Source organism: Astatotilapia calliptera, chromosome 15 (assembly GCF_964374335.1).
Source record: "Astatotilapia calliptera chromosome 15, fAstCal68.1, whole genome shotgun sequence".
In the NCBI taxonomy this organism is placed as follows: domain Eukaryota; kingdom Metazoa; phylum Chordata; class Actinopteri; order Cichliformes; family Cichlidae; genus Astatotilapia; species Astatotilapia calliptera.
Window position 1 is genome coordinate 28,156,370 of NC_137436.1, and position 16,701 is coordinate 28,173,070.

The 16,701-nt window shown below is 40.7% G+C and overlaps 1 protein-coding gene and 1 long non-coding RNA gene across 8 annotated transcripts in view; one reads left to right on the forward strand and one right to left on the reverse strand.

The window, feature by feature from the left end:
• ubr7 (ubiquitin protein ligase E3 component n-recognin 7) overlaps nt 1–16,701 on the forward strand; it is a 31,506-nt gene that overhangs the window by 8,554 nt on the left and 6,251 nt on the right. For 4 of the 7 annotated variants that reach the window (XM_080289521.1, XM_080289522.1, XM_026142537.2 and 1 more), the window contains 8 exons: nt 202–335; nt 452–512; nt 698–793; nt 8,026–8,079; nt 10,174–10,279; nt 10,392–10,462; nt 10,536–10,700; nt 10,886–11,051. In XM_080289521.1, coding sequence (XP_080145647.1) covers nt 202–335; nt 452–512; nt 698–793; nt 8,026–8,079; nt 10,174–10,279; nt 10,392–10,462; nt 10,536–10,700; nt 10,886–11,051 — 853 coding nt within the window. The remainder of the gene's footprint in view (nt 1–201; nt 336–451; nt 513–697; nt 794–8,025; nt 8,080–10,173; nt 10,280–10,391; nt 10,463–10,535; nt 10,701–10,885; nt 11,052–16,701) is intronic. The other 3 variants (XM_026142539.2, XM_080289524.1, XM_080289523.1) reach the window with 1 other exon arrangement.
• On the reverse strand, nt 8,330–9,531 carry LOC113006523 (uncharacterized). Its single transcript, XR_003269765.2, has 2 exons — nt 9,463–9,531; nt 8,330–8,656 (listed from the first exon to the last, which is right to left on the reverse strand). It is a non-coding gene; the product is annotated as an uncharacterized LOC113006523 (long non-coding RNA).

Consider the following 16,701-nt stretch of genomic DNA (forward strand, 5'->3'; position numbering starts at 1 on the left):
ATCTGTAAATTAGCATCTGTAAATACGTAAATTTAAAAAAAAAGAAAAAAGTAAAAGTTGGTTCAACTTAAGAATAAGTGAACCATCTTTATAGTACAGAAGATTCAGGGTTATCTCTGAAGTTACCTGGACTGGAATAAATCCTTCCTTGTAGTGCAGACCTCAGGTGACCATGTGACCAGACATCTCTCTCTCTCTCAGGGCTATGTGAAGCGGCAGGCTCTGTATGCCTGTAACACCTGCACGCCAAAGGGCAGCGAGGCGGCCGGCATCTGTTTGGCGTGCTCCTACAAATGTCACGAAGGTCATGACCTCTTTGAACTGTACACTAAGAGGTGATCAATGCTTTTATTGATAAGTTAGTGACTGACCAGAAACTACTGGTCAGTTTCTGCAGTTATCAGTTCACACGGTGAGGTGGTCAATACAACTGTCTCTTATTCTGGTGCAGGAACTTCCGCTGTGACTGTGGAAACGGGAAGTTCTCGGAGCTGCAGTGTAAACTCCATCCGGTGAGTCCTCGTTGACCTGAGTCACTAGCAGGAGGTACCTCAGAGCACAGACATTTGTGTTTACCTGACAGATCACCATGATAACTGATGCTGATCACTTGGTTGGGTGTGTGTGTGTGTGTGTGTGTGTGTGTGTGTGTGTGTGTGTGTGTGTGTGTGTGTGTGTGTGTGTGTGTGTTTTCCAGGACAAAGATGAGGTAAACAGTCTGAATAAATACAGTCAGAATTTCTTTGGAGTTTACTGCACCTGCGGCCGACCGTACCCGGACCCAGAGGATCAGGTAACCTCTCTCACCTGAGAAATCAGACCACTACTGACCCTTATACACAGATCTATAACCCAGTATGAGCACGTTTCAGTGACCTAAGGCTTTTGCACACCAAACGCAAATCCATGTGAATATTTTGCTTGTTGAAAATATTGTTTGGACTCGTACTTTTTTTTTTTTTTACCCTCTTTTTTTTATGTAAATAAATGGTTCTGACCAATCAGACTATTTGGAAACCACTGCTATTATAGCTGGATCAAACTAGAAGTGTTGCTGTCTGCTCCTGAAATTCAGATAAACCATGCTTCATGTCCACTTCATTTCTTTCATAGTCCATTCTTTTAAAGGGAAAACTTTTCCAAAAAACGCAACACCTTAAGTGTGTACATGTGTCACATGAGAAATTCAAATCCAAAAAATTATTTTTGTCATTTTTTTTTTCTCAGCGCAGTCGGTTTTAAAGGCCTTTAGAAATTTAGAAATAAAGACTGTTAATGACATAAAGAAGAAGGAAGTGCCTCGGTGGAGAATGAGAGAATAATGTCTGGTGATAAACTTCACCCTGATGATGTCCTTCACAAAACCTTAACCCATCCTCAGACAGTAAAACAAATCAGTACTTTACTGATCTGGGCCTGTTCCAGGAAGCAGGTTCGGCAAACTCTGAGTTTAAAAATACATTCTGAGTTTCATTTTCAGAACTTGATCAGAGTCCATTAACAACTGGCTATGCCGACTCTTGAGTTACGCATGTGTGTGAGTAGAAACAGCCATCATCAATGAATCCCTCAAATGATTCACTATGGTAAAGGATAAATAGAGAGCAGAGCTGCTATTTCAGTCCAGCAGACAAAGGAATTTGAACATGTGTCAGTGCTGACTCATATTTATTTATAAAAACGGGATGGGGAAAAAAGGGTCATTTTAATCAGTTTGGGCAACTCTCATCATATCAGTGGAACAAAGTTGGTTATAAAATATATAATTTTATTATAATGTTCTTGTTCATTAATTTGACCTTAACAACTTGAGGTTTTATTAGATGAGCGTGAATCCTAACTTTACATCTGGTTTTAAATCAAATAATTAAACTGTAATGTGACAGATCACTGATGTACCTGTGAGATTAGTTACCCATGACAATAGACTACAGAGTGGATCTGCCCTCAAGTCTGTTTATGCCCATTTCATTATTTCAGTAATTCCAACAATAATAGTAATGCTAATAAAGAGTTACATTATTTCTGCCATTATTAGATAAAAATGCTTTAAAAATTCTTCAAACGCAAATGAAACTGACTAAAGAGAGGTTCAGGTGCTCCTGGGCTAATCAGATTTTTCAGTCGGCATTCTGGAGAATGTCAACTGAAAAATCTGATTAGCCCAAGTGGCTATATTGATCCGAAGAACAGTCCCATTTAGACATGAGTCCACGGTTAGTGATCAGAATGGTCGATTTGTTCTGGTGATGGGCCATATTCATGCAACCCATGTTACTTTATTGAATTTATATGGTCCTAATTTTGATAGCCCAGCTTTCTTTCAACAAATATTTTATTTATTACCTAGTCTCGCTGATACTCATGTAATTTTAGGAGGCAATTTTAATTGTGTACTTGATAAACACTTGGATAGATCTACTCAAACCTCCCAGTTGTTTAACGCTTCGACTGTTCTGAATAATATGTTGAGTTCTACTAACCTAGTTGATGTTTGGAGACTGTGTAATCCTACTGGTAGAGATTACTCTTATTTTTCACAAGTGCACAAATCGTACTCCAGAATAGATTTATTTTTTTTTTGCTTGATTCTAAATTGATGTCTAACGTTGTATGCTCAACTTATCACAACATCTTGATCTCCAACCTCTTTAGTCCTGGACTTCTGTGGTACGAAACAACAGGGTAACTGGCGTTTTTACCCGTCAGTCCTGTCTGAGACATCCTTTTGCCAATTTATGACAACTAAAATATCAGAATTCTTGGAAACTAATGATAAACAAGACGTTTCTGATTCGATTTTATGGGAATCCTTTAAAATGGTAATGCGAGGAGAAATTATTTCTTTTGAATCTTCATTAAAAAAAGAACGCCGGAAATGCCTGTTAGAAATAGAAACTGAATTAACACAGTTAGAACAGGACCACAAGGCCTCCTCTTGTCCCTCTTTGTTTCAAGACATCATTAAAAGGAAGTTTGAGTATAACACAATTTTATCTAGTCAAGTAACAGATCAGCTATTTAGGATCAGACAGAAGCATTTAGAGTTTGGAGATAAGCCCCATAAGCTTCTTTCTCGGCAGCTGAGAGGCCTACAGGCCAGTAGGGCTATACACAAAATTAAGTCAAGATCAGGCGAAATTTTAATCAGCCCTAAAGCTATTAATGAGCAATATAGAGAATATTATGAAGATTATGTCGAAATCTTGGGGCAATATTTCTGATTGGTTAGGGAAGCTGGATCTCCCGAAAATGAATGACGCTGCTCGAGAGGCTTTAAACCCAGATATTACTATTGAAGAAGTTTCGAAAGCTATTAAGTCATTCCCCCATGGAAAGTCCCCAGGCCCAGATAGGTTTGGCATTGAATTGTATAAGAAATACTCTGAAAAGGTGGCCCCGCTTTTATTGAGAATGTTTAAGCATTCTTTCCATACTCAAGCATTTCCCCGTACGCTATATAAAGCTAATATTTCGTTGTTATTGAAAGAAGGAAAGGATGAAACAGAATGTTCCTCTTATTGACCTATTGCTTTGTTGAATTTGGATATGAAAATTTTCACTAAAATTTCGTCACTCAAAATAAGCGTCACACTCGCGGAAGCTGGTGTACCCGCCGAAACGCCGTGCATTTACTGAGACTTTCAGCCCCAGATAGGCCAATTATGGATTTTTGGATCCACATTATGTCAGCAGCTCCACCACGAACCATGTTAAAAGCAAACACCGCTCACGCCTCACAGATGACGGCTTACAGTCCTGCGTAAAGCTGAAAGTGACTTCACTGTGCGCAGAGGTTCAGGAGCAGAAGTTCCATTGTAAACATATCACGGCAGACCCGACGATGTTTCCATGAACATGCTTTTCAGCATCTCTTTATTGACCACTTTTCACACACGGTTGCTGTACACATACAGCCGGCTGTAGCTTTTCAGCTCACAGCCCGACAACACAACAGCAAAGAGAGCACAGACTTTAAGGCGGCGAGGCGTGATTGCGGGTGCCGCTCAGGTGCGTCCGACTCGCATGGGAGTCGGGTTTTGGTAATCGATTAAAATCGATTCTGGCTTGGATAACGTGATATCGATTCATTAAAATCCTGAATCGATTTTTAAATATAAATTTATTTTGCCCGAAATGCCAGAATCTCAGGTGAAACCTCACAAAATTTCGACAACCACCAAACAGCTAAAACAGTGGGGGCGGGCCCCACACTTTGGGAAGGTCTGGGTTATACAATTAATTGGCAGAAGAGTGAGTTTGTGGCCTTAACTGCAAACTTGGATGTTGATTTTTTTTTTTTTTTTAAATTTTGCCTTTTAAAATTACAGACAGATTGAAATACTTGGGTGTTATTTTGCCTAAGGATCCTAAATTGATCTTTAAGTTGAATTATCTTGAACAAGTTGAAAAATTGAAACGGGACATTGAGAAATGGAGGGCTCTTCCTATTTCCATGGTAGGTCGCATTAATGTAATCAAAATGGTTTCCCTTCTTAAATTTCTATATTTATTTTTAAACTTACCTGTTTTTTTGAATAAGCAATTTTTTAAAGTGATCGACTCAGTAGTATTACCATTTGTTTGGAGCTTTAAAACTGACAGGATATCAAAAGTTTATCTATGTAAGTCTAAACTTAAGGGTGGATTTGGTCTGCCACTGTTTCAGTTTTATTATTGGGCTGCAAATGCTAGAACTCTTGCTAGACAGGAAGGGTACAAAAAGGTCATGTCTGCCGATACCCCCCCTGGGTGGTCATAGAGAGTGGTGGGGTTGAGAATGGTTTCCTCCCTGCACTTCTTTTTTCGTCCTCTAATCCGTGAACCAAGGTCAATAATTTTATAGTTTCGAACTGCGTTAAAATCTTTAGTCGGATCAAAAAAGGTTGTGCTCTACCAGACACTTCGACCCATACTCCAATATATTGTATATATTTCCACCCTCATGTTTAGATGCCTCTTTTGAGGTCTGGACACAGAAAGCTATTGTTACTCTCAAAGACGTATATATTGACAGGCAGTTTTTGTCGTTGCAGCGTAATCTTTTGCCTTATTTGTGTGTTTTTTGCCCTTGCTGTTGTGCTGTTTGTTGTTGGTTTTTTTTGTTTTTGTTTTTTTGTGTGTGTGTCTTTTGTGTCTTTTTTTCCCCTCTTATATCAAAAAATCTCAATAAACATACTTAAAAAAAAAAACAAAAAAAAAACTCTTCAAATTACAATTGCTGTGTAAGCAATTGTAATTTGAAGAGTTTTTTTTTTTTTTGTGGAACATTAAAGCCGAACATTGATCTCATATCAGTCTTTACTGATAGATGACACATTTTCATCTTAAAGGCAAACATATTAGAAATCTTTTAACTTTTACGTATTTTGGATATTTCAGGGTAGTTTTCAGCAACCTATTTTTATTCCCTGGCTTTTAACTCTGTGGGTAACTGACATTTTTATTTTATTTTTATTTTTTATTTTTTTTTATTTATTTATTTATTTTTTAATTGTTTTTTTAAACTTTATTGCTATGTCTGATTTTATTACTATGTGCATATTAGTATTGTACAGCACTTTGGTCTACCAGGTGTGTTTTTAAAGTGCTATATAAATAAATAAATGATGATGATGAATATGGCTCATAAATGCAAAATAGGATGAATCCAGGTGGGATGAGCTGGGAAATGACCGGAGCCAGTCTGGGACTGAATCTAAAATGTGATCCGGTTGATGTGTGCCTGGGTTGACCCGCTCAGCCTGATTTAAAAGACAACACATCCTCACTAATGCTGTCTGATATTAAATGACTGAACCGCAATCAGTGAACACATTTCAACGTAAAGCGTAATCAGATTACAATCAGACTCTCTGCAGTCTACATTTTAAATGTTACTTAAAACACATTTGGTTCAGTTTCAGTCTTAAAATCATTTCAGCCTCAACATGAATATTTGAGTGAAGTTATCTGCAAGATCCAAATGTGACACATTTTTTCCATCAGTATGATTGATTATAATAAGACAAACAATTGGTCATTGATCAGTGTGTAACATACTAGGGCTGGGTATCGTCACTGATTTCTAGAATCGATTCAATTCCGATTCACAAGGTCCCGAATCGATTCGGTCCACGATTCGATTTAATTCGATTCGAATCTGGGAAATTTTGACAGTCAGAAATATTATAATTCAGATCAGTACATTTACATATTTTTGTATCTATTAAAAGGAAGCTGACACACGCAAGACTTTATCAAAGGTGTGAGCATCACAGCAGAGGCCTTTGTGTCAAAGTAGCTGAAGATAAAACACAGAAAAACATGAAGGTGATTTTCCTGGCCTGGGATTTTATAAAAATAATCTGCAGTACATCACAAACGAAAGAAAACCATTAATCAACACATGAACATTACCTCTGAAGTTACAGCGGTTTTATTAGAGACACGGCTAAGCGTTTTGCATTTTGCTTAATTTTAAAAAGTTTAAATTTGTTCAATATTGAACGGCAGAAATTAGGTTTACTTTTCAGAAGTAAGTAAAAGGGGGAAAAAAAACGTCTGCCGACAGCGCTGTAAACAACGGTAGACTTGTGCGTAACAAGCAAGCGAATAATGCAGGAGAGAGAGAGAGAGAGAGAGCTGTGCATGAAGTGTGATTTTTATCCTGAAAAGTCAGCAGAAGTCAGAGGGAATTCATGACGATGTTTATGTGAAGCGTAGTTTGGATCTTCTTTTGCTGCTGGTTCGGTCAATATTGTTTGGAGAGAGATAAAACTAAGAGCCATATGATCAGCGCAAAAAGGGCATAAACACACAGCGCGGACCCGCGGATCAGAATCAGCGAGCTGTCGGCTTTCAGCCCCGACCATCAGGTGAGAAAGGCGACATCTCACTGATTCTGATCCGCGGGTCCACGCTGTGTGTTTACGTCTTTGTGCAGAAGCCGTGTACCTGCTCTCATTTTACTGTCTTAGCTGTTTGGTGGTTGTTGAAATTTTGTGATCTTTCACCTGGGATTCTGGCATTTCGGGCAAAATAAATTAATATTAAAAAAATCGATTCAGGATTTTAATGAATCAATTTTACGTTATCCAAGCCAGAATCGATTTTAATAAAAACCCACCCCTATAACATACCATAAATATTTACATAGCAAAGGAACTGGGATTCTGACAGCATCACTATCCACAAAGTCAAGTTGGAGGCTATAGATCAGCAGTCCCCAACCTTTTTTGTGCTGCCACGGACCGGTTTATTCCCGACAATGTTTTCATGGACCGGCCTTTAAGGTGTCGCGGATAAATACAACAAAATAAAACTAGTACCGGTACCGAAAAAAAGGAGGTTTATTCATAACACACGTGAAAAGACCCAGGAAAACCGAGTAAACGATAAAAACGATAACAAAATAATGCTGAAAGCCGATTAAAAACCCTGAAAACTATACATTTCACACCTGGGCCTCAACTCTCGCGGCCCGGTACCAAACGACTCACGGACCGGTACCGGTCCGAGGCCCGGGGGTTGGGGACCGCTGCTATAGATTTTATTCTGAGCTGATAATAAATCTGTTAATGTTCATCTTTAGTACACAAATGTGGTTACAGATTTTGCAAGAACATGAACGAAAAACGTGAAGTTAACGTAAGTTAATTTCTTTTTGCACTTTGACAGCTTTTACTATCTGTAAGGAAATGACTCAGTGTCAGTCAGCTGGTTTAGGTGCAGCAAGAAGGGAGGAGTTGGAACTCAGAGTTTGTTGAAGAAAACCTGCTAGCGAGTGGGTTTAGTTCACTGTTATCACGGTAACTGACTCAGAGTTAACGTCGATGCTTTGTCTGGAACAAAAAAATCAGAGTTTCTCTTATCTTGGGATTAACAAACTCAGATATGTTAGCTAAACCTGCTTCTCGGAATAGTTCCCTGCGCTGGCAGGTATTCTTGTAAACAACTAAACTACTCCTGTTAATGTCTCACCTGATGGTTTTAGCTCCTCCTCCTGTGCTGGTTTCGCTTTACTTAAGCTGTTTGTGTCTGCAGGTGGAGGATGAGATGATTCAGTGTGTGGTGTGTGAGGACTGGCTGCACGGCCGGGTGAGTCATCAGTTTACCTGTTCCTGCACTTGTCTGGTGTGCCTCTCCTGACTCTTCTCCAAAAGTTGATTCTGTTCATCTGGTTTCAGTCATTATGCAAATGTATTTGTAGCACTTACGTGGAGTTACATAAAGTACCAATGGATAATTACCAAAGTAATGAGTAATTTGGGCTAGTGTCAGAAGACTGAGAACGACTCTTAGAGCTCTGGTACACGAATGACAGAGAAACCAGACAAACACAGTTGTGTGGCTTTTAAAAATACTTTAGTGATGTTAAGCCTTGTAAAATAAATTTGTAAACAACACAGTATCACAACAGGTTTTAACAGAATGTCAAGTATAAAAATTTTTCCCCGAAGTAGCAAAAATCTACAATCCTACAATCCTACAATCTACAATCCTCTACTTGTTACAGTAGAGGATTGTAGTCCATCAATGTGAAAATGAGTGTGCGTGTATATGTATATCGTCTCCTAGGATCTTGGGTTGGCTCGCCATCCAGTGAACACTGGAACACTCTGGGTTCTGGAATCGCTGACCTGGTCTTTGGATTCGTCCCATATAAAAACCTGACCTATAAACAATGGCCAAATATATGTCACGTGCCCTTTAAGGATAACTTTCACAAATTAAACTAAAGTAGTGTCACAGTGCAGTAACAACTATTCAGATCAGCTATCATCAATTCAATCATCATCAGTTCAGTCACGTTGTACAACATTAAAATATCAAATTTCAAAGTTCAAAGTATCAATATCCAAAATTTCACAGTATCAAGGTTCAATTATTTGTAACCTGCAGTAACATTAAAGATTATCTACAAGGTTTTAAACATTCAGGAATTATAGTCACCATATAATTCACTTTCATTGTAAACATTAATTACATCCATCAAAAAAACTCACTGTACATATATATCCAATCACAAATAAATAAGTATATTACCCCTTTTAAGAAATGGAATAATATGCAAATGCTTATCAGAAATTGAACAAAGTGCAAATAATCACTTTCAATAACACGTAAACACAAGGGCTCAGTCCACAAATAGGAGTACTAAAATAGACGTGCTTAATCCCGCTTGTACCATAGGCCTACTAGTACAGGTGGAAATACACTAAAAATTACCTCCAAGTGTTCAATACTGAGTATTGTAAAACAACCGATTGACATCAAAATTTAAACAGGAAGTAGGATAAAGTCTGCTTACAATTATCTCTCATAAAGTTATTTTTAGCTGCTTTAACCATTTACAGCTTTTCACATGTTAATGACTTAGTTAATGATCTAACTAGCATAACAACAGTGCGTTTCAGAGACATGCAACAACTGTACCCACACTCCGCACATCACGTGTCTGATTAGCCACATTTAGCTTACCGCCGTCGAGTGGATGCTCAGCGTTTATGTGAAGCCACAGCTCAGTAAACCTTCCGGTTTCGCTCTGCCCTTGACGACAACAAGTGCAAATACATAATTTGTGAAAAATATCAGTTTAGATGGTATTTTTTTTTAACTCGTTAGAGGTTAATTTCTCCAGCTTACCGATAACAAAAGTTTTAGTCCGTCTGCTCTGTTCGGCTGTAGAAGCAAGAGACTGAAAACTTGGGAGCTGGTACTAAGGAGGGATAAGAGCTGCCTAGAGCTTCACCGATTGGGTGACATGCGAGGAGTGGAGTAAAACAATAGGCTCTCATCAGAGCTCATCAATCCTCTGAAAAAACTTAACCCTTGTTTGACCAGAGCATATCATATATAATCTGCGTCCCTTCTACGTTTAAATAAATATTTTGATCTCATTTCACTTTCATTAACAGGGACAGTAAGAACAGAACAATGAACATTAAATGTTTTAATTTTTCTTCTCTTTTTGTTTGAGATGATTTTAGGAACTGGGTTACATATTGTTTATAAGATTGGGGAAAACTGCAGTCAACTGAGACTGAAGAAGTCACTTGGATGAGTGACAAAACGTTTCTCCCACAAAACGCTACGTCCAGATGAACAGAATTTACTTTTGGAGATTTACTTTCCTGGATGATTGAGAATGCATCAAGATCTCCTGACTCTTGTACCTGTATATTGTTGCAGCACCTGGGCTGTGTGGTTCCAGACTGCGTGGAGCTTCAGGAGATGATCTGCGAGTCCTGTATGAAAACACACTCGTTTCTCTGGACCTACGCTTCGCACCTAGCAGGTAAAGCGTCCTGTTATCTTACAGTACTAACCTGGCACAAACATACTGTCATACACATGTTGTGCACTTCTGTGTGTCTATGTTTGTGTGTGTGATGCACTTCCTGTTTTAGTACCGGGTGGAGCAGCGGAGGTGAAGGAGGAAACGGCAAAAGAGCCCACCATTCCCATCAAAGAAGAAGAGGTGAGGGGGTCACAGCAGTTTGCATCACACTCACTGATCAGGGTTGATTAATCAATAATCCAAAATCTGGCAGGTTGATGATGCCATTGAGCCTAGCTGCAAGCGGAGCCATGAGGAAGTGGAGCCGAGGTGCAGACTGAAGGAGCTGCAGGTAATTGGTCAGAAAAGAGTCCAATCAGGAGCTGTGTTCTGGCCTTCACCGTGGCGTTCCAAACTCTGCTCCTGCAGAATTTGCCAGGTACTGTGTCTGTGTTTAGTGTGTCTGAGCATGCTCTGATTGATATATAATGAGATTTTACTGAAGAGATTTATTTATTAATTTCCCCCAGGGATCAATAAAGTATTCTGATTCTGATTCTGATTATTTATTTATTTTATTTTTTTTTTTTTTTACTCGCCTGGCGGACCGACCTGTGTGCTTAGCTGCGCCTGCTTGAAGCTGGTCTGTCCTTCCTGTTGGACGAGTCAGACACAGTCCTCGCCTACGAAAACAAAGGAAAGAACAGTGAGCAGAGACGACAGGAAGACGACCCTCTGATGTCAGCGCTCGACAACCTGAACCACGTGCAGCAGCTCGAGATCATCCATGGTACTGATACTACTACTACTACTACTTATGATTGTAATATTACACACGCGAAGTTGTAATAATTTGGTAAAAAAAAAAGAAGTGTGAGAAACTGAGTCCAGTCATTCAGGACCAATAAGTTTGAGTGATGATTTGCTGTGTGACTTTCTTATTCTCTCACATCACTGAGGAGAAAGTTTGGTCCACACTTGTTTACAGTATTACTTCAGTTCATTTAGTTTTGCAGCATTCATTTATGCACAGCTCTCTAAATGTCCCACCACAGTCTCAGTCAGGCAGCACCTTGATACATTTCTTTTTCGGTCGTTCTGTTTGAGCTTTGCTGCTGTGCTTGGCGGGACAATTGTGCCGGTGTGTGTGGCTCGCCATCTGCCCCTGTCAGCTCTACTTGTGGGTTTTCTTTTCTTTCTTCTTCTTCTTCTTTTTTTTTTTTTTTTTTGCCTGTCCTGTTCGGCACTGTAGCAATCGCAATTAATGCCTGAAGGCCAAGAAAAATGCCCAATGGATATACTGTATTTTTTCCAAGTAGATCATTATTGGTCCACTTTATTCATCTTTGTTATTGTTTTTTATTTATTTATTTTTTGTTTAACTTTTAAGTCATTGTTGGGTCTGTGTTTCCACAAGCCCCGCTAATTCTAGAGACTTATTCATCATGAAGAAAACAAGACAGTCTTGTTGTTCGATTATTTGCGCAAGGGAGGCCTCGTTTGTGTCCACCACGAGAATGACCCCGACTCTGACCTCCTCCTGCTGCCTTTTTATTGAGAGACAGTTCACACAAAACACGTCATAGGAAAGCAACGCCCACTTGGTTCTAAGACAAGGCATTGTTTGTATATGTGTGAACTTCTGTATCTAGGTAAGTGTGTGTGTGTGTGTGTGTGTGTGTGTGTGTGTGTGTGTGTGTGTGTGTGTGTGTGTGTGTGTGTGTGTGTGTGTGTGTGTGTGTGTGTGTGTGTGTGTGTGTGTGTGTGTGTGTGTGTGTGTGTGTGTGTGTGTGTGTGTGTGTGAGAGAGACCTCCTGCTGACCAAAGGGTCATAAACGCAGAAAGCTTACATCAAAAAGAAGCAGATCTTCCAGATAGGATGTATCTGCAATAAAACATTACAGCCCCCCACCCAGAACCTTGAGAATCTGGGGGGAAGGACAGTGGAATCCTTTTCATCAGAGTTGGCAAGCATAGAAATGACAACATTTAACAATTCACTCTAATAGTTATTACAAATGGAACAGACTTGACTGGAGGATAGGAAAGGGAAAGACGTAGACCAGAGAAGTTAATGAAAAACAGAGGGAAAGAGGGAGTGAGAAAAGATATTAAAAAGTCCACTGAATCACCTACTGGAAGAAAAAAAAAACAAGCAGAAGGAGAACAACACAGTAGGGAGACTACAGCAACAACCTAGATAAGTAAAAGTAAATAATAAATATTGAATGTTCTTGAGCAGGACACAAGCCTGACAACGCACGGTATGCTTTGAGACAGCAGCCAAGGAAGATATAGTGTGTATCTGTGCACGCCTGTGAGCACGAGCATGCTTGTATTCAAAAGGTTTCCCCATGTAACTATCTGATGAAGCAAGCACGGAGGAGATCCGGGCGCCAGAGCAGTCTGAGCCCCGGACCCCGAGGCCCGAGGGCACCCAAATTTCCGGAAGGGGCCCGACCGATCAATGGGTGCCAGGCCTCTGCCAAGCAACCACCAGAAGTGAGTCAGTGCATACCTGAGTGCCCAGCCCCGAACATCGAGAAACACCAATGCACCGATGGTTGAGGGTATCTGAGATGTTCCCAGAGAGGTGAAGTCTAATGGTGTGTTCACACCGAACACGATAGACGCGAGCGAAAACGCCCCAAACGCCCCTAATTTGACGCGTGCACATTCGCGTGTCCAAGAAAACTCCATCGCGCCTCAGAAATGCATATTTTGACGTGCGTGAACCGGAAATGTAGGAGGAATGTGGGAAGAAGTTGTGCCAGACCGGTATCTTTGCTAGATGGCAGCTGTCGAGCTAGTGTTTGAAGAGAGAGTCTCCCTTCTCTATTTACTGTGGAGAGCAGAGCAGCGGCGTTAAGGACGTCCTCGCCGTACCTGGGTTCATCAGTGCTTCCTGTACATCTGATGCTACAATTACATACCTGTGGGTGCAGCAGCAGGAGCTCAGGGACTGGGAGCCCGGAGAAGCAACAGGGGATGCTCTGCTGCAGAATCAGTTGGTTCTATCAAGACGGTATTAAATGTTAACAGGTTGAAAACAATAGTCATATTGTCAGAGAAAGTATATATAGTGGTCCCTCATTTATTGCAGCAGGGGTTCTCAGAATAACTAGCCCCCCCCAGGTCAGCGGCTTCCCCACTGACCTGGGGAAGCCGCACAAAAGCGGCTTCCCCAGGTCAGTGAAAACTTTCAAAAGAGAAATGAATGAACTTACCAGGTTGCCCGATCTCTTCACATATCTTCCTCCACTTTATACACTGTTTTCCCCACACACATGAACATTAGTCACAGTTCTCACAAGTTGATTCTCAAAGTGCAAACCTTTGTAGATTGCAAAACGTAAAAGTATTATTATGCCGTGTTTTGTCTTCATCTGCCCGCCACTTTCGTGCGCCTTTTTCCCTCGCGGTGCAGGTGTCTATTTCTGAATGAGGGTCATAGTTATGGGTGTTTTTGTGCTGTTTTTTCTATTGAACGTGATGGTTATCAAAACCAAACGTGATAAATTTGGCAAGCGCAGGAGACACAGCACAGAAGAGATTTGTCAATCAGGCTACATAATGCAATGCTGCACTCCAATAAAAAAAAATCAGCAAAAAAGCAAAGCAGTGACGGATGAACAGCGGGACCACTGTGTGCTGTTTATTAATAAACAATAAAATATATTCCTATATGACAAGATGCATAAAAGCAGAACGGTATTTGTACGTCAGTGGGAAAATAGCGGTGGCTTGCTAGCTTTTGTGCGGCTTCCCCAGGTCAGTGAAAACTTTCAAAAGAGAAATGAATGAACTTACCAGGTTGCCCGATCTCTTCACATATCTTCCTCCAAGCTCGGTCCTTTTTATTCCTGTCTCGGTACAGAAAGCAGCTGGTGTCGTACAGCTCCGGGTTGTTTGCTACGGCGTTGATTAGCCTTCCCTCCATTGAAGAATGAAGGGCTCTGACTGGATCTGCCCCTTTGACCTAGGTCACAGCCACGTCACCAGGCTCCTGATTGGTTGTCGTGGCGCGATTTGACGCTGGAGTTCAGATTTTTCCAACTCGAGCGGTAGACACGAAACGCGCGTATGCACAAAATGCAACACAAAAACTCATGCGCTTGGTTTTTTTCGCGAGTCAAACGCGCCAGACGCGCTACACTGACGCGCGTTTCACGCGTTTTGGCGACGCAAATCTGCTTCTGAATTTTCACGGGACCTACAATCGCGTGTCATCGCGCTTTTCCATTGACTTTACATGTAAACTTGACGCTCTGTTCGCATCTATCGCGTTCGGTGTGAACACACCGTAAGACCCGACCTTCACCGAGAGGTGAAGTCTAAGACATAGACAAACAGGCACACACAGACACAAACATGCATTCCTGCCCTCATGCACACATATACCAATACTCAACACTCGCCCACCATTGAGACAAACAGAAATTAACTTTGTACACACACTCCCCAAACATACTCTATACCCTCAGTTCCAGGTGCCATCACACCCAGAGGGGCAATCTATCCCTAGACCCAGGAGATGTTGCCCTTTGCCCTGGGAAGGAGGCAAACAGACTGCTTAAAGTGTATATATTAGGGCTGTCAGTCGATGAAAATATTTAGTCTCGATTAATCGCGTACTTATCAATGGTTAACTCAAGATTCATCCCAAATTAATCACGGACTTTTAAAAAATTTGTTCTAAAGGAACTTAGAATACTTAGATGCTTTTCATGCTTCTAATACCCTTAACAGTATGGGAGTGAACAAATATACTTGCTTTATGCAAATATGTTTATTTTTATTGCAACAATTCAAAACAATCAAAAGTCCAAAATATTCTTTAGAAAAACCTCAAAGGTACTGAATGCTCAAAAATATGCTGAAAGGAAACTTAAGCATACACTCCCACACAATATAACTGTTTAATTTACCATTAGACAGTTAAGGCTCACAAAACATATTTCCATCTAAGTGTGGGAGACACAGTACACATTAAAAATACAATAAATAAAATGCATATGTAATAATACTTAATACTTACAGTGTCTTTGACTAAAACAGTTTGGCTGTACTTGTTGCTCTCCAGTTGCATTTAGCAGAAGCTGAACAATGCAAGCTTCTTCCTTTTTCAGTTTTCCTAACAAAACATGAACATGGAAACACCACAAAGGAGAAAGGGAAGAAAGAACTAAAAAAATACAGTGCATGGGTTGTCCCTATTACTTTTGTTTCTTTGCACTGAACCAGTTGCTCAAACAGACAAGCATTTTGACATTTTCAGATGACATGCCCAGAAAGTGTGACCCACCTGACCCCAACGCAGGAAACTACACCCACCCATAACCCCTCACATGGTATGGATGTGGCAGGTATTGCCAAGTACTTGCATGCAAGGTATGCCATCTCACTGTGTGCCCCTTCATGCTTGGGCCACCATTTCTGGGGACAGTCCTCTATGTCAACAGTTGGCTCTGCCCAGTATCACTCCACACATTTCTCAATGCAATCCTCTTCTTCATCAGATGAAGACTGAAGCAAGCACGAGAGCTGATCTTTTCTTAGATGGCTCAAATGTTACTGGTTGTTCAAGCTGCGCAGGCCTCTGCCTCTCCCTCAGCAATGCACTGATCAAGCGCCACACCTCAGCCCTGTCAGGTCTGCTCAGACACTTAAGATCCTTAAACCTAGGATCCACATGATGTTAGCTTTTTCCTTGCGCTTCTCCATTTCTGTTTTGAAGGTCACCCTTGAACTTAACCATGTAAGCTGGATCGTCCTCAGAGACCTCCATCACTCGCAACTGGTGACACAAAGCTGGCAACACCACTGAGCAGGAAACAAACTTCTCCCCTCCCTCCATAGAGAAATACACTTCATTAAGAATTTGTTACATTCACTCACATAAGGTTAAAATATTTTACACACACACACACACACACACACACACACACACACACACACACACACACACACACACACATTCCTATGTCAAAAGTGGTAAGAGGAAATATTAATAAATTACCTGCAGTGTTCCAGCAGTCTCCAGCTTCTTCAGTTGTTGTTGATGGCATTGTGACATTGGTTGCATGTAGTGCCAGTGCATTTCTTCAGTGGTTCTCGATCTCTTAGAACACACTTGATCATTTCCAAGGTTCTGTTCCGTCTTGTTGATACGTCCTGTGTAAGTGACTCTTTCTTATGAAAATTTGCAATTTGCTGTTGTTCGATTCCCCACTGTCTAGCCACCGGCATAAAGTGCTTAGCGCACGTGTCAGCAAAGTGCCTCTCCTCCGTCTTCATAACAGTCACAGCATTCAACTGAAGTTCCCACTCTGGTGAAAAATAATGCGCTGTTACCCCTATGTTTACTTAGAGAAGTCCAATAGTCTCTGGTGAGTGCAACCGTGTTGGTCAGCCCCAAAGCCTCCACGACTTTGGCTTAC